We start from the raw sequence: 25,298 nt of genomic DNA, 5'->3' as shown, positions 1-25,298 counted from the left end.
AAAAATTGTCTTTGTTCTCAGTTATCATGCTGCATTCAGGCTGGTAGAATAGCTCCATGAGCATGAGCTGAAAGTGAAACTGGTGTTGTTATCTAAAATAAGCTGTTGTAATTGTTCTAAAAATCTTATTTGGCTTATTTTGACTGGGAGAAGCTGACAATCTGAAAAACATAGCCAGATTTCTTTGTGTTGTTTTTGTTCATTTCCATGCTGTCCCCATTCCACTGGCGGCTCAGTGAAACAAATGTTTTTACAGTGTGATTGGAGTGTGCCAGGCCGAGGCCGGGAAGGCTGGCGCATAATTCGAGCAGTCACCCCATAATTCGATCCCCCCATTTGCATATGCTCGTAGTTTCCCAGAGGGGAGACCGTGGCAGCACTTGAAAGACAGGAAGGAGAGGAAATGAATCAGGAAGATGGAGCATGCAGTTTTTTACACACGCCTGTGAATTTCACAGTAGAAACAGTGGTGGAACATATGCTTCATTGGCTGTGTGTGTGTGCATGTGTGTATGTGTGTCTGTCAGTCTCCACCTTTGTGCTTTTCAGATTGTTTCCTTTCATCATCCAAGATAGATTTATGAATGTAGTGCTTGAACAATGATGTAAACAGTGAAAACGTGTGCCGTACCTTTTGAAAGGTCAAAGCAAGATGAATGGGAAAGTCAAAGGAAAACGTGTGCCCTTTACCTTGCTGCACTGTATTACAAACTGAAACCATTTTATTGTGCGGTACAGTCATCCTGATCCCACTTAAGTGAAAGTTACAGCTTTCTCAACTCCCACTACCTATTCACTCTCACTGCTGTGGCCCCTGACAAGTCTTTGATACATTGACAAATACACGTTTTGGTAACAATGGGTACAGAAAATCAGCCCTACTGGGTGCTGGTATTTGATTGAAGGTCTGCTGAAGACAAAAAGAAGATTTATTTGGATATGGGTGAGGTCAGGCCTAAAAAGGCTTCACCATTTTTAGATTAAAAATGGATCACCTTTAGTAAATTTGATTTGTGCAGCACTTATTATAGAAATTAGACACAAAGTGCTTTACAAGGCGTAAAACAGACAGAAAAAGAAAGGAAGCATAGTGTATGAAGAAGTAGTAGTTGAACACACAATATACAGTGAAAAGACACAATAGAAAATACACAATAAAAACATAAATGCTGACCCAGTGCATACTGGTTAACCAAAAGCCTGTCTTAACAGGTATGTTTTTAGCTGTAACACGCTACATTAGAGCTGCAATGACAATTAATCTCAAGTATTTTTAAAAATCGTTAATTAAAATTCAAAATGTTATGGTTTCTTTTGCCCTCTATGACAATACACTGTATCTCTAAGGTTATGGGAAATGGTGATGGTCATTTTCACTTATTTGGGGTTTTTTTGTGTTATCTTACTATCATCTCTCTCTCATCAACCTCATTTGGAGCTGCAGCTGCACGCTACTGCAAACAATCAAGTTAGTGACTGGGTGTAGCATTTAGCAGCTAAACACTCAGACATGTTCTTCAAGAATTGGTGGAGAGCAAAACAGAGCTAAAAGGCGAGGTAATATTGAACTTACATTCACCAGGTGGCCAGAAACACAATCTCAAATAAATGCTGATGTTGCCGCGTATCTGCTGGATGTGAATAGACAAGCATTTGCTGACAAGGTCACCATATCAACTTAGACTATCAAAGATAGGTGGTGATAATATGTCAGTGATGAGCTCATCCCCCCAAGTGGCCAACAAGTCTATTAATGCAGCTTCATAATAATAGTCATTGTTTCTTGTTAATTAACAGCTAAGATTGGTCTCCATGTGGAAGATACATTTAAAATGTCTTTTCATAATAGAAAAAGATGAATTGCTGGTTTTAACATCAGCCTTTTCATTGCAATTTATCATGTCATATAAAATCCACCATTTCAGTATGAAAACATTTCATAGTAGAACATGCTGTTTCTAAATGCATCAATCTCTCTTTGCCTTCACAATTAGTTGGCGAGGTCAGAGATTCAATTTGTCTCTTTCTGCTGTTTGCTTTTGCTTTCTTTCTGTTTAAGTCATGAGTGCTTTTTGTTGTTCTTGCTACCATTTACAGATAATCATTCCATGTCACACTTTCATTTTCATTTGGTTTATCTGCACTTCAGTTTATAAATGTTTTCTTTCTTCATTTCATTATCCTCTCAAATCTCCCAGATTTGGCTCATATCACATCATCCGTCATCCTTTTTTTTTTAGTCTAAATCATTTTTTGTTCTCTCAACATTGCAGGTCACTATTCACCCTGGAAGACCCCTAAGCAGGTAACATGCACCGGCCTCCAAAACCTGGACTGTGCCAGTTTCTGTTTTTAAGTCATTAATATAGATCTATAGTGGCTGCAGTGTACATTTCTGCTAATCTGAACGACTCTAATCTTATTTGTCACACTTTCTCTCCTATAAAAGACTGTTAATCCCCTCCTCGCTGTACTAACTATACTGATACTGCACTATATGTCTGTGTCTTTTACAACAGCTAGCCTTTGATATTCAGATGGCAAAAAGGTTAAGTGGTGCACTGATTACATCACTAGACTGATTCAGACCTGATTCATTCATTCATTCAACCTTTATTTAAATTCGGAAATGTACTGAGGTAGAGACCTCATTTACAATATAGCGTGACTCAATGCCTTGTCCACATTCAGTGCATTTGAATTACGCTACAGCTGTAGTGCTGCTATCTGTCTGTGATCAAATTGCTTAAGCATGGCCTTTAGCATTTTCAGTCATCCTGTTTTCATACGTTTTCTCTTTTTTTTTAAATGTTTTTGCACTACATTTGCCCCTGATCATCTTTCATATTAGCGTTATTTCTGTTTTTGCACATTAATACAAAAGACCTCATACTTGCACTCAACTTCTTCTTCCACAATAAATACTCTGCTCTGCGTATCATCTGCTTTCCCTGGGCTCGCTAAAAACTCTATCCACCAAACATCCTCTTAGATCAAATTCACTTTGTCTGTATGTGCATTTGTCACACTCACATGCCTGCACACAAGTGTGTCTGCTCATCTTTCTTTGTTTGTCTTTGTGCGGCTATGTGTGTAATCCATTTCATGCCTGGACGTCCTCTTGGCGCTGCTCTGACCAGCTCCTGACCCCAGCTCATTGGTACAGTTGTTGTCCCCATTTCAGATCACAACTAACAGCAGAGGAAACCTTGTCCCTTGACACTTGTCCCCCTGAAATAGCCCCCATTGTTCATCATTTTTGTTGCCTCACGATTTAATCAATCTCTTCCATCTCTCTCTGAATAATTGTAATTCTGAGCACTGAGGGAAAAAGCTTTAAACATCACAAAGTGGAAGACAGCATGCAGAGCCTCTCTCTCTCTTTACCCCCCAGTGTTCATTTGTTGGCTGCACATCCCGCCCTGTCCCTGTCCCCCAGCTGCTAAACCCCCCGCAACCCCGAGTTCAGTCTCAGTTTAATTGGGTATCATTTATTACAGGAAGACGTATGCTGATTTAGGATGAAATATCGAGATATTTGACTAATAAGGGAAGAACGGGGATTGTCATATCGACCTACAGTCGAGTGAAGGCTCAGTCTGCAGCCCCTGAGAGTTTTGTTTGCAAATGAGCTTATCGAGATTTGTCTGTCAAATCCAGCCAATACTGAAGGTAACAGCTTCTTAATGTTGGAGCACGCGCAGGTGTTTTTATTCAATAACACAGTCTTAAAAAGGCGAGTGGGCTTGCTTCCACTGCCTTAATCAAACAGAAAATAACAGTGAAAGAGTGAAAGAGAGATCAGGATGCAGTAGTCTAAACTTAACAAGGTCCCCCGTCTCAGCAGCCCAGCCTGTGCAGACGTGCTTCACATCAATGGGAGACCACCAAACCACAAAGAGTGGAAAGACTTTTGATTCCGACTCGGCACTTTTATGAAGCTGATAATTATTCTCGGTACATCTTGAACCAGATGCCCTGTAATTCTCAATATTAAAGCGTGCCATATGCAGGCAGTCTCACCGTCTCAGTTTCAAAAAGCTTGTCGTTCCCCCCTTGTCTCTCATACTTTCTGACATGTCAACATGTCATCTTGGCTATCTGCTTACTGTTGTGCCGTGACTCAAGCAGCTCAGCTTATCTGACACATCAAGGCTGACACTCTGACTGAGTGGTGTTGTCAAAACCGCACGTGTCACTTTGAGCACTTGACAGCATTTCCAAATGTTTTTTTTTTTATGCAACTTATGCAAATTAGGTTTGATATAGAATATGTCAGCATACTTGCTTCTTAATTGTAAAAATAGAGTAGCAGTAGCCAATTTTAGGAGAGCATAACTTGAATATGAGCATCTTTTCACAACAATAAGATACCACATTTGCTATCATCCTCACGAAATAGGAACACATTGATCTAATTATCACATTCCTCTATATGTTTTCCTCATTCTTGGTACACACTGTGGTCTAAATGTGAAATAGAGACTAGAATTGTGTTGCTTTTTTCAACTACTAACCTCACTAACTGTGTGGCTTCCTGTCTGTCTAGCTCTTATTGATCTGTTGCTAAACCCTGCCCCCTGAACAGCGATTATCCAATCATAGCTAAGCATAGCAAGCCTGTCAAGCTTAGGGTCTCTCCATAAACTGAAACAGTGTTTTAGGGGCTCTAAATACTACAATATCCTGTATTTAAAGAGTTTTAAGGGTTTATAGGAGCAAAAGTGTAATGAATGTATTCAACTTGTTGTTTATCTGCTCCAAAGTAACACTTAAACATTACCATGCTTGGCTAATTTACTACCTACCTTCATAATCGAGGGTTTTGTTTACAGGCAAGGGGCATGTCCTTAGCTAACTACTTTATATTACTATGTAAGGTTACAAGTTACAAAAAAATACCAGAACTAGAACATTAGACTAAGAATAGATATGCATTTCATTTGGTTCGGAGAAATTTATACTCCAGTAAATCCAGCCAAACTTGCATTCGGTAATGTTAGCGTCATGTTAGCCAGTTTTAACAGTAATGAGTCATCCTCACATCCTTTTCTCATGTAAAAGTCAAGCAGACTGTTGAAAAGTATAAACATTAAAGCATACCTCTACTATAATTCTGCTGCTTATCCAAGTATGCTTTTCAATAGTGCTGACTTTTTGCCTGGGTGCTTAAGTCTCAGTCTTTCAGCATTATATCAGTATGCAGCTATTATGTACATGTTTATGACACTTTTACAGATTTCCAGCTTTAAAATGAATGACCAGAAACATTAAAAGGTAGCAGGAGAAAGCGTTTCAATCAACTAAGTTAGCATTAGCTTATGCTAGCTCACAATCGCTGATAAAATCATGAATTGAGAAGCACGATTTTGTTTTACTTTTGTCTGAAAACAAAGACAAAGTGTTTCAACAATTACTAAGATTCTAGATACTATTTCGGGTTATAAATCTGCTATCATTGTAAAGTGCTAGGACTGTATGCTTGACAGGCATAGCGACAGTAACTAGGGAGGGTGGGGTTTAGCAAGCTGTCGATTCAGATTAGGCCTTAAAACTCATTAAAGTAAACTCTGCTTCAGTTTTTAGTGCTGTCATTGTGGTTAACGAGCTCAAACCAAGCGTCAGGAGTGGATAAAGTGTTAGTGAAATACTGATCCCTCATGCCGCTGTGCTTTACAGGTGCTGGAGCAGTGGGAGTCCCAGCAGGGCCAGAGCAGCCCCGCTCAGACCAGCCTGTCGGCCCCCATTATCCCCCACAGCGCCCCCTTCCCAACCCATCATCTTCACAGGGCCTCAGTCCCAGACTCAGCTTCCGAGGCCTTGGCCCTGGCTAAACCAGACCCCTATGACCTTTATGAGAAGTCCAGAGCTATCTATGAGAGTAGGCGTAAGTACCAGGTGTAGCGCTCTGACAAACACTCCTCACTAGCACTGATGAAAGACGGAGCCCTCATTTGAGGGTGAAGTAGTGAATATTCATCAGTCTATCTCTGTCTCCTCTGAGCATCTCTTCAACACACACACACACACACACACACACACACACACACACACACACACACACACACACACACACACACATACACACACACAAAATGATTCATTACTATAGCTCACTTTTCCTGCTCCAAAGAAAACTTTAAAGTTGTGAACTTTAAATGAACTGACCTCCTTCTCTTAGACTGAAAGATCTGTTGCTGATTTTTTTAGCACAAGTACCTTACTATCAAAGAATCACCAGAAAGTTATTCCCTTATTAGCATCTGCAGCTGATTATCATCACATTATCTCATTTAAAGGTAAAGTCAGATATTCTAATCCAACACACTTTTGGTCAAATTCAGCGAGTATCACTTCACAGTCTGCTATCTGTCTCTTCTGTGTGTGTAATGAAAGAAAATCCAGTGTAAATACACATCACTGGGTCTATAAATGGGTGTGTAAACATAGTGGCTTAGAGTGAGCCACACAGCACTATTTCAGCCAGTCAGCAGTCCATGCTCATACACAGGACAAGGGGAAGTCATCAGATATGCTTGACAGTCTCCCATCTACAGTACCTGCTGAATGGTGGGTGAAGTCCGGCAAACCGAAGAGAGAAAGGTTGTGGCCTATTATCATGGAACAGATAAGCTTCCATTTTATCAAATATATCAATCCACATTGAATCCGAGACAGTCACATGGAGAGCTCCCGTGTTTCTTTACGCTGCGAGTCTGTTTCTGTTGCATATAGTGAAGCGTAATCTGAGCAGGCAGCTGTTTAAACCACACAAATATCCTGCTCCATATGTGTTTTGAACTCATCATCCGTATCAATATGAATCAATGAATACAAACACTGTTGATTTCTTCCCACGATGCCGACATGCAAACTATTTTCATTCAGTACATTTCTGCCGTAAGTCAGCCTGGTGAAGGCAGTTTTTCCAGTCGCTGTCCTCTCACCTCTTCAGGCGCTGCAAACTGACAGACGGCTGCTTCTGTGGACAGAGACGATGAACTCGGGTCGAGTGAGAAGCGGGGAAGATACAGAGAATATGGATGGACTGAGACAATTTTTCCGCTTGTGATAAACTGTGAGAGGAGCAGAAGTGACTCTTTACCTGATGCATCGCTCTGGATTCCGCCATATCTCTCTTTTAGTCGTTGCCTTGTCAATGCGCGTCCATGAATTGTAGGTGGGGCAGAGCTTCTGAAGGAGCACAAAGGGAGCGGTGTATCTGTTTGGGTGTTTAGTTCAAATATCAAATCTTTCTCCAGAACGACTGACTGTACTTTTAATCTTCCCTCCTTTAGTGTCCACAATTAGATACACGCCGATATACATGATCACATATAAAATGACCGATTTGACCGTGTCTTTACTGACAGGAAGGATCTTTACATCTAGACATTGACAATCTGCCAGATCACATCATAATCTGAGATGTGTTCATGAATAAATTCTCCACACAGCAGCTCACTGGTGCTTACCATTGGAACATAATGCTTTGCTGGCAGTAATAATACTGCCCTCTGACTTGTAAAATGTAAAAACTTGTGATTAAATAGAAGTGCATTGTGGGTCTTTTGCCCCTGTGGGAATGTGGGCAGTAAATATATGCTTTTTTAATGTGCATATGTGCATGTAGGGCTGTAGGAAGGACTTTAGAAATAATGAGGTCAAAGGTCACCATAACACACAACAAACACACAAACACACATATATTTTTAATTTCCTTTTTCAGTAAAGATAATTTTGTAAACTGTTTATATTTTTTCTGAACTTCATCACTTAACATGAAAGTCTAAATGCTATAATGCTGCTTCATAGCCTTCTCCATTTTGCCTGGAATAAATATCCAATTCTTGTTTATTTATTGACCTAAAAATTGTCATTTTCATATGACTCTACAAATATTGTACTCAAAAAATACCAACCAAGTCTTTAATTGTATAATATAAACTTCCCACAGTTTGCCGAAACCTCAAATTTCCACAAAAATACTGAGGATATGATCCAAGGCCCCTGCCTTAGACATAGCTGAACAGGTACCATTTAACATAGCTGCTCAATGGTACCTAAATATAGTCAAATGTGAACAAATCAAGTCTAGAAATGGTGGAATCAGCTCATCAAATACACACCGTATGTATTCTTTTTCTCAATGGTAGCTACAGCCCTGTGCTTATATAAAGTATGTTAAGTCAGGTTCTACATGCTATTAAAGAAGTTAAATGTTGTCATTAACATAATTAAAAATAGGGATGTAGTCTTGGTTTGTGTTTTTGTTTGTCAGTATCTTGTCAGTTTCCAAGGTTCCCGTGTCTGACAAGAGATCTGTAACTTTTCACAGACAGGACTGGTGTTCATGTTAGTGTAAGTCACCTGTTATTGAAGAGGACGTGGCTGTCAGAAAGTCTCCGTATCAAACCCCTTTTTCTTCGTCTTCCTGTGTCTCTCATTGTTTCTCCCTCCTCTTCAGCAGAGGACACAGAGATAGCAGTGTGGCATTCAGTGTTGCCTTCCCTTCAATAAAGGTCAGAATTTGGGTCTTGTGAGGCTGAGCAGGGAATAGTTGTAGACAGCGTTTAGGAATGCTCCATTTGCCCCTCTCGCTGTAGTGGGTGAAGTCGGGTGTCACCTCTCTGGTAGTCACAACCCTCCGAGCTACTGGCCCCTGGGTGGGCACTATGAGCAAACTGCTTATGTCGGTTAATTTTAACGTTCTTTGACCCTTGATAGATTCAAGTCAGAAGTTATTTAAATAGTTTGGGTTAAAAGATCATGTCAAACTACAAAAAACATATGTTTTGTCACCTAAATCAAGTGGTGGCAGATTTCAGTGGAAATACTTTCTGCTAAAGAAATATTATCTATTAAATTATTATTCAGTGTAACTGGGACAATGTTCTTGTAACTTGACCACAAACTAGATTCTGTTCACCTCCATTGTACTGGAATGGAGGTAGACATTTCAAAGATAGATACCTCTAGAAGTAAGTGAGGAAATAATATAATATATAATTGTTTCTAATTTGGATGAGACTTTTTCTTAGATGTTTCCTCATGATGAGAAAGGTATCAAAACTGTACCAGTCAAATTATGTTTAGTTTAGCATTTTTTGATTTAGTGCACTATGTGATTAGCCCACTACCGAAGCAGCTACAACTCATATGTGGTGGTGAGGTTGAGTGGTGGCATTTTCTACAACTGAATGCTTCCACTCACATGATGGGTATCAAATGAAATAGAATAAAAGGCATCAAATGAAGTATTCTACTGGTATTGGTATCACTTTAAGGGCTTTGGTACCGCTATCATGAAATCACTTTGCTAATGTTTCAGTACATTTATGCTGTGACGGTATTGACAAATAGTAAAATTTTCCTTTTTCTTTCCTTTTATTTTCTTTAGCACTTAAAGAATATTCCCGATATATCTTTACAAAAACGTATTTGCCTTTATCATTTTCTCATCTTTTGATAGTGATGGTTTTTAAGAAACAATGCCTTCTTGACTTAAGTACCTTAAGTACGTGTGTGTGTGTGTGTGTGTGTGTGTGTGTGTGTGTGTGTGTGTGTGTGTGTGTGTGTGTGTGTGTGCGTGTGCGTGTGCGTGTGCGAGTGCGAGTGCGAGTGCGAGTGCGAGTGCGAGTGCGAGTGCGAGTGCGAGTGTGAGTGTGTGTGTGTGTGTGTGTGTGTGTGTGTGTGTGTGTGAGTGCGTGCGTGCGTGCGTGCGTGCGTGCGTGCGTGCGTGCGTGTTGTCGTCAAGGTTTTACATTCATCATTAATACATTTACTCAGGTTGTGCTTGAGGTAAGATTGTTATTGTCAAATTTAGGAATCTAAAATCCCTCCACATAATTTTTGCAGTGCAAAAAGCACGACTTTGTTCAAAACATTTGCAGGTTCAAACTCTTTCTTGAATTTACCATTGAAACCAGTGATATCTCTACCATAAGCAATGTGTTTCCTGTAATAATAATAATAATCCTGTTTCCTGTGTCACTCCTCTTGTCTGTAGTCATGAATACTGTGATTTTCTTTTCCCATCATTCCTGCTGACTCCCAGCAGAGTGCTCTGTGTGAATAAAACAGTTACAATTGCAATCAATTTTTCATTCGGAGCCTCTTGTCTGTGTGGAGTTCATTTCACTACTTTGCAGATCATGGCGTTGTGTGAAGCCCCTGATTGCAGATCAGTGCTCGCATCCCACCTCACACTGTAAATAACAGACGAGAACATTACACGCTGTAAGCACTTCCTGACGTTTATGGATGATGCTGAAATTCTGCCGTGACATTAATGCTGAGGCAGGGTCTTACTGCCTTGTTCTTGCCTTTATGAGAGCCTGTGTGTGTGTGTTTTCTTTTGTGCCATTTGTCTGTGTGTGCATTTGTGGGTGTCTGTGTATGTACAACATTTGCCCATTTGTTATTGTTTACGGAGGCTTCCTTTCTATGCAGAATCCGGCCAGCCGAGGACTATTTTTCCTGTGGACTCCTCAGGTAGAGTATCTATGCAGGGACAGCACTTAAGAAACAAACTGTTCTCGAGCCACAATCATCGCAGGTTCAAGAGATTTGTGTGTTCATGTTCCTGCAGGAGCCGACTACCAGGACATCGAAGTTCACCTGCGCAGACAGAAGTCCGGGTTCGGTTTTAGAGTCCTGGGCGGGGACGAGGCCGGGCAGCCTGTGAGTCCGGAGACGCGTGAGAAGGCTCGTATGGCGATGGGCGTGGAACCCTGTCATTTTCTCCTTTCTAACCCACTACACACACTACGTACACCTAACCCCTGACCTTTGACCCCTGAGAGAGTGATGGCTCTGGCTGCTTTGGTGTCTTTTGCTGTCTGTGAAAGTAACACAACAATATTTGTATCATATTATTGAGCTACAGTATCAGATAACAACCACTTTAACACCCACTGCATGTGACACCCACTGACTGTAGTCTGGTATCTTAACCTATTGGAGCCCTACTTCCTGTATGTAACAGTCTACTTTCAATAACAGATTTTGATTGGAGCGATCATCGAGAAGAGCCCGGCGGACTTAGATGGGCGTTTGCGGCCTGGCGATGAGCTGTTGTTTGTGGACGGGATCCCAGTGGTGGGGAAGCCACACAGATACGTCATCGACTTGATGCATGGGGCGGCGCGAAATGGCCAAGTGAATCTGGTCATCAGGAGAAGACTACAAGCAACAGGTAAGAAAAACAGAGACAATCATAAAGGTTTTTTCTTAAAATAATATATCTTTAGTGCTAAAACAGTTAGCTAATTAATCAATTAGTTGATAAACATTTAATTAAGCCTTTTACCAAGGAACAGTTTCAAACATTGTCTGATTCTAGCTTCTCCAATGAAAGAAAGTGCCACTTTTATCAAGTGTATATTATTGTAAATGTAATACCATGTATGCTTTATAATACAGTATATTTGAGTTTGTGACTGAACAAGCTATTTAAAGATTTACTATTTTATAGATTGTGTAGAGTAGACTAAAGATTATATAACTAGAAGAGTGCACTCAGATATCCACCAGGTGTGTCTAGGGGCATTTATAGTCTCAGTTTTCTTAAAGATGCATAGAACAGTGTAATGAATGAATAAATGAATGAATTAACTATTTATATGGCACCTTTCATGTACAGAATGCAGCTCAAAGTGCTTTACAATTCAGCAGCAAAAGCAAAAACACAAGTTTAAAACCATACACATACACAAGGAGGAAGGGAGAAAATGAGTTTCACTATTTATATACCAGCATTTACACAGTCACACAGTCATTAAATAGAAATGAGAACAAACCATAAAAGATTAAAACAGACAGTTTGGTTATAAGCTTTATTAAAAAGATACATTTTGAGTTGTCATTTAAAACTGTCCACTGAGTCAACAAGTCTAATATTTTAAGGTGGACTGCTCCATATTTTTGGGGCGTTGCAGCCAAAAGCAGCTTCTCTGAAAGTTTTTGTGGCGATCTTGGGAACAATTAAAAGAGCAGCTGTGGAGGCTCTTAGGGGATGTGGGGGATCATAAAACAATAGAGTGTTTGTGAGATAAAAGGGGGTGAGGCCATGTAGTGCCTTAAAAGCTAAAAAAAAAAAAAAAAGATCTATTAAATCAAAAATAGAAATATAATAAAATCAATTCTTAAAAATACAGAGAGCCAGTGGAGGTCTGGAGTTGCCAGTGGAGTTCTGGATAGTCTGTAGATGTGCAATGGCTGCTTTTGGTAGGTCAGTATATAGAGCGTTGCAGTAGTCAAGAAGAGTGAACAAGCTTTTCAGCATCTTGCTGGCTCAGTAGAGGTCTCACCTTTGCTATATTGCGCAAATTATAAAAGGCAGTTTAAGTCAATTAATTAACATTGAGGTTACTTACTCATGGATCCCTCTTATTAATGGGGCCAACTAGAATGATATCAGTCTTATCTTCATATATCTTTAGGAAGTTTTCTATCTATCCATTCATTAATGGCTTTCATTCATGCCATGCTGACAGATTATGGATCCTAGTGGCAGTATGTAAATTGAGAACTGCAAAGGTCATATAACGCTGCCTTTGGCCACACCGTAGTCAAGGCATTGTAGGCAAGGGTTCTTCTGGGTTAATAAACATTATTATGAGTCCAAACTTTTTGAAAATTGTTATTTATTTTTTAAAGTTTGCTGTAACAGATCACACAAATTAAAACCCATCGCCACCTCTTTCTCCCCTCCCACACAAAGAAGAATTGAGAACTTTAGTGACTAACTTTAGTGTATTATAACATATCAAGTATGGAATTAATCTACAGATGCTCTGGTTCAAGATGCGACCAAACATTTGTATGGATTTGACCCGAAACAAAGGCCAAAATGTGACCTGAATCAGACTTTTTTTAGCCTCACCAAAAAATGCTTTTTGCTGCAGTTGTTGATCACTCGCGACTCCCGCCGGCCAGTTAAGAGAAGTGAGGAGTAAGCAGTCAGTGGCTGAATGTTGTTTCTCAACAACTGTGAATCACTGCAACCACAGGAGGTCCTTGACGAAACAGTCATAAATGAGCACAAAAATATTAGGCTGATGGGTCCAGTAGTATGCAAGATACACACATGGATCATAGACACATGGATATAATGTCATATAATAATTATGATGTGATTTTTTTCTTTTAAAACAGCATGTTGGAGTAGCACATTTCTGATCAGTTGTAAGTCTAAATCAATTCTTTTTGTTACACCCCACAGTACAGCATGAGGCCATCACTGAGCAGTTTTACAACATATATGAATTACTGAGACATATTTACACTCTATAAAGTATATAGCTGCTGATATTCTATACTTTTTTTAACAGATCAAATGCAAAGACCAAAACCAACAGTGAATTTTATCTCATGACAAGTACCATCTGTGTAGCTTAAGCCTGATTTAGTTTTTTCCTTTTGTGCCATAGAGCTCAGTTGTTGTCCTAAAACTATTAAATGGCCACAGTGTACAGTGGGTGACACATTCCTTCATTACAATGAACATGCCCACTGTAAATTATTTCTAATCAGTCTTACACACACCACCCTGCTGCTGTATATGCTCACTAGAGCACCAAAGGTATATAAATCCATGGCTGAAAACAATCTCCAACAAACACACAATTTCATCAACAATCATCCTTGGATTATTTCCAAAGTAATTCAGTAATTACTTTTTTAAACATAACAAAAGCACAGAGTGTGTCAGGAAGGTTTGATTTATAAATGAGAATATATTGACTGTATTTTATCTGATTTGATTTGATAACCCTAACCCTAAAAATGCTGCTTGTGTTTGTCCAACAATTAGCTTTATGTGCAACAGTGGAAAGTAACCTTGTTTATTCAAGTACAATTTTGAGGTTTTTGCACTTTACTTGAGTGTTGAGTTTTCTGGCACTTTTTAGTTCTACTTCACTTAACCCCAGAGGGAAATACTTTTTACTCCACTAAATTAATTATACAACTCCATGGCTGAAAATAGGCCGTAAAAAATCCCCTATCTACTCCTTTTTGTGTGTTTTGTTTCTACAGTGCCCGGTTGTTTTAGGAATCTGCTGAGCCTTTTAAAAACAATCACTATATTTGTGAGCGTTTTTTTTTTTTAAATTTCGGGGGAAGTGAGAAAGTCAGAAAGTAAAGAGAGAGATAGACTCTTGCATTGTTGATTTTGTATTTTTCATCGGATTTGTTGACAATAACACAATTCTTAAAGTACTGCCGGCCTTATCCTTTAAATTGATGATAGATGAAGCAAGTCAGAAGTTGAGATAAACTGCCTCCTTGCTCACTGATAAAGTGTATTTTTGGTGGACTTTTAAAGGACACAGTAAATCCTGCACAGAGCAGCTTTGGGATATTGGATTACAGTGAATTGATCTCTCACATCTTTGTCCTCTATATTATAGAATTCTTATGTTATCTTTCTTCTTCCCTTGTTTCTCCCTTACCTCTTGCCTCTCCATTTCACCGCTACCATTCTTTCCCTTTAATGACTCAGGAAACAGGATTTACTCAGTCAGAAAACTGAAGCACTAATCTATCTGAGTAATTACACTGAAACCTCTAACCTCTAACCCCTAAAAAGCACATTAGCACACTCTTGTTCTTACACACTCCGTTACACTGTTGTCCTTACTCAAGCTTCTTTACCTCAGCACCTTTGAGCCTGGAGACTAGGATGACACTTCCTCTAGTGAATGCCAGCCTCCCCTGTTCTCATTATTGCCGCCTCTCCACACAAAACACACGCTCACACACTCTTCTCAGCAATCCACTTCTTCCCACTCTATTCCGCCCTCTCTGTCAATTTCTTCTCACCAAAGGCTACTGCCTGACTCATGCTTGGCCTCCTCTGCGGCCTTTACTTCCATCCTAATTGTCTGACTCCCACTGGCACTTTGCAAGGTGTCAGACTGCGCTCTTTGCTCTGAGCTTATACTTGCGCCTGCACCCCCACATTTTACACAATTCAAATTCCCATTTTTTGAGTATTTCCATTTTTTTTCTGTGCGCTTGTTGGTGGTGTACGATACCACATGTAGGTTTGTATCTTTACAATGCCAGATCTCACTATGATGTCATATCAGTTAATTGAAGTTACAGTTTAAAATCCAAGCTGTTAAACTACAGAAAAACCACAGCACTGCTTCACGGCCAGCTATCAAAACAACAACAGAGGGTTTGATCGCTCAGTATGCCAGAATGCATACACACAAAAAAGCTGGAGGTGCAAGAAGCCGAATTTTTGCTCTGGGTGGATTGACACCATGCTGCATTTTAATGATGTGTTTTACCACATTGTGACTGTTCTTTTGCTTTCCTGTCCCGTGTCGTGTTTGCTTCTTGATCCTTCAGAGAGATGATTCTGCAGCAGCTTGTTCAGTTTTTTGGGGGGAGGAGGGGTCGTACAGAGGAAAGAGTACTGCCGCCTCTAAAATTAATTGTTTTTGCACGTACACATCATCACATTGATTTTTTTCACAGAAATCATTCATCAAACTGGTTAATTTTAATTAAAACAAAAGCACAAAGAGTAGCAGGAATCTTAAGTTGCTTTGATTTATAAATAAGAAGGTTTTGTGACTGACAGGCATTTGATTTCCTAAGATGCTGCTTGTGTTTTTCCATCACTGAAAACTGCTGTAACTTAAGTACATTTACTCAAGTACTATATTTAATTACAATTTGGAGGTACTAGTGTACTTGAGTATTTCCATTTTCTGCTACTTTATAATTCTACAGTACTGCACTACATTTCAGTGTAAGTAAATATTGTACTTTTTACACCACTACACGAATTTAACAACTGTAGTGGCTAATTACTTTGCAGATTGACTTTCTATAAAAAAGCTTTTATAAAATATAACAAATCGTTAAATGAAGTATTAAACAAGTAATTCCATCCTTTTTATCTTGGGAATCTTTTCAGATGTTTATGAGGCATTAACAGTTCCTCCAGAAGTAATATTCTCTCTAAACTTCTCAGATGGTTTCATTTAAATAGCTATTTGAAGCACAAAGGGGTCAAATTATCCAATGTTTTAAAAAGAGGAAAGATTAAATTCACAGCCCCTCACATTTATCTTGCAACCCTCTGGACTAAACTTAACTATAAATAAACTAGCTCCACCTCAAACAGTTAAAATACTGCTGTACATTAATACATCAGTGAGAACAGTGTAATAATCTCATATATAACAATATATCACTCATAGGGGCAACTTCTTTACTTGTACTTGAGATGGATTTTGAATGCATGACTTACTCATAATGGCATATACTTACATTGTTGTATTGGTACTTAAGTGAAAACTTCTTTCACCACTGTCTCATGTGTGGATGATCAGCTGCCTGCTCAGTTCTCTACCTCCCCCTGCAGGTGAGTCCTGTCCGGAGAACGGCCGCAGCCCCGGCTCTGTCTCAACGCAACACAGCTCCCCACGCAGTGACTTCACATATGGCAACAGCACCAGCACTACCCAGGCACCCATGGGCAACACCGCCACTTCAGACGGCACCTCGACCCCCAACACACAGCCCAGTGATGTCATCATTAATCGAAAGGAGAGCGAAGGCTTCGGGTTCGTCATCATCAGCTCGCTCAACCGGCCCGAAGCGACCACCACCAACAGTAAGTCCAGTGATTGGTTTAATGGTGTTTTATAGAGTCAAGTAGATGCTTATGTATCATCAGTCATCCTCTACTCTGCATAACAACTGCTTAATGTGCTTGAATGAAAGCTTTTAACCTCATGTAAACTACAAGATAATCTTAAATAGTGTTATGATAAGAGCAACAATGTGAACTTAAGTATAAGAACAGGTCATGGCTCAATAAAACGTGAAGCAGCTCTTAGTCTGTCTTCTCAATTATACATGCCCTTCACAATATGTCACTCACACACATCTCTGATATTCTGCCGTGAGCATCAGCACATCGCCCACACACATGAAAAAACCTGGATGCCTTACGTAAGCCTGGGGTAAACAGCAAAATGAGAGAGACAGAGAAATAGTCAGTCAGTCTGTGAGTGAGTGCTGTGTGAGTACAGACAGGCATAATCCTCCTGTCTGCTTCTGACCGTGTCTTTACCTGCAGCGTGTTGTGTCTGAATCCTCCAACAGCTGTGCCCCATAAAATCGGCCGCATCATCGAGAGCAGCCCGGCCGACCGCTGCGGGAAGCTGAAGGTGGGAGACAGGATACTGGCCGTGAACAGTCAGTCCATCGTCAACATGCCCCACGCCGATATCGTTAAGCTGATAAAGGATGCGGGCCTCAGCGTCACCCTGAGGATCATAGCGCAGGACGGTGAGAGAACACGTGGACACACACACTTCATGTGGACATGACAGATGAGGACTCGAAGGTGCAATACTTTGGGGTAGACAATGATTTATGACAGTAATTGAATTGGCTTTATTAAATGAAAGTTGTAATATGAGTTTTGCATAATGTGATTCTTTTTAGATTAACTGTCACTTTCTGTCACATTCATGAGTTTGTGTTCAGGTGGTCTTTAGATTCTGTTCGCTGAGGCTGTTTCCATAACACTTTTGCATGCAAACGCTTAACAGAGCGGCTATCTCTTTTTTTAGTTACAATAACACACATTTGACTGTTACTATAGTGTTTAAAAATGTGATTTCTGTACTTTTTGGTATGCCTTTGGGGCCTGGTCTCTCTTGGAAAATACATTTTTTAATCTTGTGAGACTTAAAGCCAGTCACGACAGATGATTGAAATTATGAAAGATAATTCATGAGATGAAAAGCATGATTTGATGACTAAAACTGAGAAATGTTCTAGAAATTAAAAGATGGACAAAACTAATATTATGTCTGTTTAAAAAATGACAAGGGTGGCTGGTTTGTCTCCTTGACTTCACCTCCTTTTTTCCAGTTTATCAAAATGTAGAGCTGTATATTGACTTGTTTTGCCTCTCTCCTTGCTTTTAATGATTGTGATGTGGATGTGATGGTGCCTGGAAATGGAATTGCTCTTTTAAAAAAATAATAAAGCTGCACTAATCAATATTTTTATATGAACAATCGATCAAATAACTACATGTAATGTGAAAGAGGACAAATCCACATTGCATCACTCTGCAGTTCATCTCCCCTAAAAAGCTTTACTGAGCTTTTAAGTGTGTTTCAGCTCATCGTTCGGGTTTTAAGGCCCACAACTTTACTGTTTTGGTTCACTCTCACTACTCTGATCAATACTATTTTCAGGCAGCAAGAAGTTCTGAAAGACCTGAACACTGAACACTACCTGCCTAGGAGACAAAGTTAGCGATTAGGTCACGAAGAAAGATAAAAAGTCAGATATTTTCCTTTTGAGCTCGTAGAAACCGAACCAGAACTAACTGAGCTGCAATTAATGATGATTTTTTTATTATTGATGAATCATTTTGTTTATAAAATGTTGGAAAATAGTGACAAAAGTCCATTATAATTCCTTAAAGACAGAGATAACATCTTTAAATGTCTTTTTCTGTCTGTTATTAAGTTATATTAAGTAGTAAATAGTATTGAAATATTCAATTATCAAAATAGTTGAAGATGAATCTTCAGTCAATTAATTGTTACAGCTCCACCATTGGCCTTGCATTCATTTATTGGACAGAAACATAACTGATGAATTATGAATTATAATATTGCTCTGTCTGGATGTGTAAGCAAACTGTCAACATGTTCACTCTATCAGTTTAAAAGTTGATTATGTGTTTAAAGCTTGTTGTGCTGCCCCCAAGTGGCCAAAAATAAATCAATGCAACCTTACTCGGTTAGATACAGCTTAAAAACTACTCGCTGTTCTTGCATTTGTCTCACGCTCTGTCTTTCCTTCTTAATCCTAGAGGTCAGCAATCCCCCTTCAGCCCCCAGCTCTGAGAAGCAGAGCCCAATGGCCCAGCAGCACAGTCCCAAGACCCAGCCCAGCGTCGCTGCCTCCCTGCCCACCTCAACGGTCACAGAGCCCAGCCTACCCGTCTCCCAACCCAACCCCATCCCCCACCAGAGCCCTGTGACCCAGCTGCCGGCCCCTCCACCTCAGACCTACACCCATGAGAGCAGGTAAGACAGACTTTATCAGGGAAGAAGAAGGGACATCTTAATTAGCATGAGCACTTCGGTCTATCATGTAATGTGGCTGATTCACCCACACAGGCTAATTTATGCACATATAAAAGCACATAAGAGCAAGCAAATAGTAAAAGGATTACATAAGCAGTACTCCAGATTATGACAGCATGTTTGATTGTCGAGTAAACACTGTTTTGTTTTGTTTTTTATAGATTTAGAGAACAAACAGAGAGATGTGCTGTTTTGCTCTGTGGGTTTAGTGTTCCAGGTATGTGTTGCTTGATAGGAAAAGGCATTATTTATTTTCTTTTTACAATCCTCTCTGGCAGTAGCTCTGATAGATGAGTTTTGATTTTGTTTAACAAATTCATTGAACAGACGAGGGGCCAGACCATGAAGTAGCGGCAAACAGTTGACTTATATTAAAAGCTGTTTTGTCCTCACGCTGTGGCACAGTGATTTGCAGTTTGACTTTGGGTTGCAGCAAAGCATTTTTTTTTATAGACTGACTCTCTGAGAATGCAGGTACGAGTGCATCAGACCTTTTCATCCCCATTGTCCACATTCTTTTTATTCCTTTCACACTTTTTTGTCCTGTTTCTTCCTCCTCCTTCTGCCTTCTTCACTCTCTTTCTATTTCATCTCCTCTCTCTATTCACCTTTCACTCATTCTTTTCCTCCACTTTGTTGTATAACATCACTTAACTCTTATGGACTGCTAAATTTTTTACGTAAATTGCGTCTTTATAGAGATCTGTTGAATATTTCACCAAGAACTACAGGGGTCCAAAATCTACAGTGTCATTGCCTTTTACCTCTGCTTTACCCAGTATCCAAATCTCTTGTACTCTGCATTACCTGCCTCTGAGAGAGCTTGTTATTAACATTTCATGTGATGTGGGAGGAAAAACGGTGTAATTTTCCCACTTAGGTCATTTTTAATGGCTGTCAGTGAAAACCAAAACAAGCCATCTTTGTCAGTATGGGAATAGGCAGAAAATTGTCAGAAAGCATTATTTACACAGAACCCTAGGTGCACTGAAACATACGCAAATAATATATCACGTCCGAAGGTAACGATGAACGTTATAGAAATCCACCAGGAAGTTCTTCTTTCATTCTGATTGGTCTGTTAGTTACAGGTCAGAGGTGAAGGCGAGACAAGATGTTAAACCAGACATCCGACAGCCGCCGTTCACAGACTACCGTCAGCCACCGGTGGACTACAGGCACCCTCCTGTGGCAGACTACCGGCAGCCACCCACGCTTGACTACAGACACCCGCCGCTGCTGGACTACAGACCACTAGCCCCTGATGCCAGACAGTTTGCAATCCCAGACTACAGAATGCCCCCAGTCCAAGTAAGGATGTTTTCCACAGTCCTATCGCTGACTCTTATCTAGAGCCCAACTGATACTGGATTTCTGAAGCAGATAACCTTTTTATATCAGAATCAGTTTTATTGACTGGGTATGTTTGGACACAAAAGAATTTTGACTCTGGCTTCCAGACTCTGGCTCTCAATGTACTCAAATAGAAACGTAAAGGAAGATAAACATACAGAAGACATACAACTAAAACAAGCATGCTCTTGGAGATAAGCCGATAAAAATATATGCTAAGTGTCCATAATCACTCAGTATTTATACTACTCTATACTACTTTACTTTACTGCACTATATAGTGCATTATATTTACCTTTAGCCATTTTATTTGAATTCTGGATGTGAAATGTATGCTATGTAGTGCCCTCACAAAATTCCCATAATGGAGAGAAAAAGCAGTTTCCATGGTATATACACTACTTTCTGCTGATAATCCCACAATGCAATCTGTCCCATTTTAGGGATGAATTACAGTTGTACAACTGATGATGCAAAATGACTATGATTCATAAAAATCTGGATTTATTGCTCACTAAAAAGTTAACTAATGAGTGTCTAGCCTTAGATTAGAAGTATTATGAGCAAGATGAATATGTACAGGCATGTATGAAAAAAACATGTAAAATCTTTCTCCTGGACAAATTATGTAATCATGACATTGTATTTAATTACTGCAAACATTTATTTTGCTTATTTGGCATTTCTGCACTGCAATGGCTTGTTACTTATCAGGTAACAAGTAGCTTTTTATAAACCAAAGGTGTCATACATACACATATGTAAAGCAAGTGCTTCCATTTAACTTCTTACTGATTTTGTATAATTTACACTGAGCTGATTCTTTCATATCTTTGTGTTTTTTATGTAAACTGGGCTACATTCTACCTCTGCTCCTGTACCTTCACAAATGCTGTTTAATTCTTCCTTTGTTTAAATGTATTCATACATTTCTAATTAAAGCTGACGCTGGCTTTCTGTCTAAATAAATGCAAGCCATATTTTCAAGCCAAAGGCAACACTAGAGACTGCTAGGGCTTTTGTCTCTTTTTCCCTTTACTGTCATTTATATTAAGAGTCATACAGTGGTCAAGTTGGTAAAACTGAACAGACTGCGCACAGAGTACACAGCTGATGCAGACAGCTGTGTAGAGACACTATTTCTGGGTATTTAAGGCAAATATACTTGAGCAGCTCACTTGTTTAGCAATAATACATTTAATAACAGCCAGTTTTCTCCTCGGATAACACTGAATATTATCATATCTGATCTTTGCTTGTCTCAGCTTTCACAGGACTTTGACTTCTTCACAGTGGAGCTGGACAAGAGTGTAAAAGGCTTTGGTTTTAGCATCCGCGGAGGACGGGAGTACAAGATGGATCTGTTTGTCCTACGGCTGGCAGAGGACGGACCAGCCATCCGCAACGGGAGGATGAGGGTAGGTGTGATGTTATTTCCTTTAAAAAGTACCTTCACACAAGGCTAGAGAAGCAGTATTTTACACTTCTCTTGGGTTTAAAGTGTAGTATCACTGCTGGGACTCCTTGTGGTTGTGGAGTACATCACTGCAGCAAGGTGAGACGTTAAACCACCGGAGGTCAGCAGAAACAAGATTTTCACAAGGCGTTAAGTTGCTCTATAAGGAAGCTATTACATCCTCTTAGAAGGTTAAGTTGTTTTCTATTGTTCCGGATTACATGGCAGACATTCGCTGAAATTGTCTGATGTTATCGAAGCTGCAACAGCAACTCTCCCGATTCGATTAAAAAATAATCTGTCAAAATAACTTGGACGTTTGTCTCCTCCCGTATTGCTGCTCCTCAACTCCCAACTGCATCTAGTGCCGATGATAATCAGAAAGATAAAGAGAGATAAAACATTTAAGTGGGCCAACTTAAATTGTACTTCAGTGTTTGCATAGCTGCACAATTCTCCCTCTAACTAAAGTCACTGCTGTACTATTCAGTCAGAGAAAGCAGACACATATTTTCTAAATTTATGTAGATGTAATAAAAAATAAAATGCAAATCCAAGTGAAGTATATGGCTTTCCCAAAATATTTGCTACCAGCAACACCACCACACATATTGCAACTTAAACAGTATCTTATTTATTTATTTATTTTCAGATTTAATGCAACCAAAACATCTTTATTATTTTTTTTTTTGTCCTCTTTTTCACCTTGCATTTTTTCTGATCTTTATGTCTGGTGCTGATAGCCTTGGTGTGCTCTAGATTCCTTATCTGTAATGAACCTGTCAATGATACTGTGTGCAAAATGCCCCTGGGGGAGGTATTACTTTCCCTCTATGGTGGCGTAATCGATGGAGGTCCGGTGGGCCCAGACTCAGGTGGGAGAGGAGGAAGGAATCCCTCTTGAGCTCCACTTAAAGTCACTATACAAGATGCCATTAATTTGTCTTAGATGAATGGCCAGAGAGTAACACTCCTGGTAAGATATTGAAAGAGACTCAATACTTTGCTCCTCAATAGATTTCCGACAACAAGGTGTAAAGTATACTGTCATCCTTCCTCCAACAAATCTAAATCTACACCTCTGGGCGCAGAGAGGAATCAATCTGTGTTTAACTTAAGTAAATGTGATACATTGGTTAAAAAGCATTTGACGTGCCTGTCACTTTGGATTTTAGATGCACTTTGAAACATATTAAGGTGCAAAAACCAAAAAGCCCTCTTGCACCGCAACTCCCTGCTGTTACTCTGACATTTTGAGTTTAAGCCAAGTCATTTCTCCTTAACAGACACTTTGTCACATCTTTAGAAAGGAGGAAAATAATCTATTTTGACAAAGGACGCTGAACAATAACAAACTTTTTTTTTTAAGGTTCATTTGCCACTGCAGAAGCTTTTAAGAAAATTATAACATGATTGGTTATTACAGATAATCATTCAGCACATGTAATTACCTCTCTTAAGCTTTTAAACGTCAATAAAAAAAATGGAATTGTGCAAATTGTAAAAGCAACGCCTTCATCTCCACTGAGCGTTCCCCTTGCTCAGCATTCACATGCCGTCCATTCAACTTTGGTTCCCACTTTATTAAAGATGAAAATGGCATCACTCTCCTCTGCTGTTAAGAGGTGAGGATTAATGAGCAAACCGCCTTGCCTTCCACCTCTCCTCGGACCACCGTAATGACACCTAATGACTCCCCCCTTTCTTGACTCGAGTCCGCTCCTGACTTTCAAATTACCCCAGCCATTACCGGAGGACTTCTCCATTTGTTAACGTAATTGGCTGGCACGTTATGTCCTGTTCCCGGTGAATCCTCCCCATTAGTCAACCTCAGAGACGTCTCTTGATGGGATGAGAAGTGAGAGTCTTGACGGAGGGAGGATTGACATTTGACCGATCCTCGTAATCATCATGGATTGGTCCCAACCGCAGCGTAGAGCTAAAAAAGCAATAGATTATCCAGCCAATTATAAACTAGCTGTTAACATAGCTGTTGCAGTTATGGTTGTTTTAAATGGGTAGTACATTGGTATTCATCAGGGTGTTCTTCTTTGTTCCTCAGCTGCCCCATGAGAAGTGGACCACCATTGATGACATGTCCAAATTACTGCCGAAATTAATTATAACTGACACCAGTTCATGACTGGCAATGCTTATTAACGCTTACAGAAACTCATGGGAAAGCCAATGTATTATAGATCCATATTGATCCTCACAAATCCTTAATAGAAGAGGCTTGTTAATATTCTGTTTTATGTGTAGTCTGCTCATTTCCAGACCTGCCACGTTATAATTGACTCAATCATAGGTTGGCAAACACTGTAAGTAATTCACAAATTAACTGTCTGTAATTTGCTCGTCTTATTTTCACTGTTGTGAACTTGGCTGGGAAGTTTACGTGACATGACGGCCCTTAATTTGTTTTTTAATTTAGCATTTTTGTCATTTGTAGTTAATACAAGATTTATTATTCAAATAGTAAATTGCACAAAATACATTAATATTTGCTATGTTATACATGTGAAACGGTACATGGCAACTGAGATATACGACACAGATAGAGTTGATAGCATGGACATTCTTGCTTTATTTGAATATTTTCTTCATTTCCAAATTTCTTTATTAATAAATAATGTCCAATATACTTACTTATATTCAGTATGAGTGTGTGACATTATATCTAATATATGAAGGTGTTATTAAATTGCTTCCTTTAGTTAATAAGCAAAGAGAGACTATAAGAAAAAGCCTCAGATGGAAAGCATGAAATACAGCAGTTCCTTTCAAATGTACTGAATATACATATAATGATGAACTCAGGAACAAAATATAGTCAATTCACACCAAGAAGGTAAGAAATGTGGCCACACCAAGTTCAACTCACCCATCCAGGTCAGTGAGGTCAAACGCCTGGCTCGCAGTCAGCTTTCCATTTCATCCCAAAGGGTTTCGGATGGATTTGAGGTCAGGGCTATGTGCAGGGCAGGTTTTTTCCACACCAAACTGGGAAAACCATTTTAATAGGTATGGCTTTGTGCAGGGGAGTATTGTGAAAAATGTATTTTTGTCTCCAACAGATGTTCACAACTTTTATTCTCTGTCACACACATCCAGGTAGGGGACCAGATCATTGAGATCAATGGAGAAACAACACGAGACATGACCCACGCCAGGGCCATTGAGTTGATCAAGTCTGGAGGCAGGCGTGTTCGTCTGCTTCTAAAGAGGGGCACAGGGCAGGTCCCAGAGTACGGTAAGTATCCATGCAACAACAACTTTTTTTATCTTTGGGATCATTTCTTGCCTCTTTTCTCTTCAGTGTCTTACCTAATATCACTTCAACT

The 25,298-nt window shown here is 39.6% G+C and overlaps 1 protein-coding gene across 1 annotated transcript in view; it reads left to right on the top strand.

The window, feature by feature from the left end:
* magi2a (membrane associated guanylate kinase, WW and PDZ domain containing 2a) overlaps positions 1 to 25,298 on the top strand; it is a 225,294-nt gene that overhangs the window by 194,591 nt on the left and 5,405 nt on the right. The window contains exons 11-21 of the mRNA XM_062443389.1: positions 2,274 to 2,305; positions 5,680 to 5,887; positions 10,453 to 10,494; positions 10,592 to 10,707; positions 11,005 to 11,197; positions 16,388 to 16,639; positions 17,134 to 17,319; positions 18,869 to 19,085; positions 20,231 to 20,456; positions 21,764 to 21,916; positions 25,069 to 25,207. Of these exons, the coding sequence (XP_062299373.1) occupies positions 2,274 to 2,305; positions 5,680 to 5,887; positions 10,453 to 10,494; positions 10,592 to 10,707; positions 11,005 to 11,197; positions 16,388 to 16,639; positions 17,134 to 17,319; positions 18,869 to 19,085; positions 20,231 to 20,456; positions 21,764 to 21,916; positions 25,069 to 25,207 (1,764 nt within the window). The remainder of the gene's footprint in view (positions 1 to 2,273; positions 2,306 to 5,679; positions 5,888 to 10,452; positions 10,495 to 10,591; positions 10,708 to 11,004; positions 11,198 to 16,387; positions 16,640 to 17,133; positions 17,320 to 18,868; positions 19,086 to 20,230; positions 20,457 to 21,763; positions 21,917 to 25,068; positions 25,208 to 25,298) is intronic.

This window comes from Scomber scombrus, chromosome 22 (assembly GCF_963691925.1).
Source record: "Scomber scombrus chromosome 22, fScoSco1.1, whole genome shotgun sequence".
In the NCBI taxonomy this organism is placed as follows: domain Eukaryota; kingdom Metazoa; phylum Chordata; class Actinopteri; order Scombriformes; family Scombridae; genus Scomber; species Scomber scombrus.
Note: the sequence above shows the minus strand (reverse complement) of the source record. Positions and strands in the feature narration are given on the sequence as shown.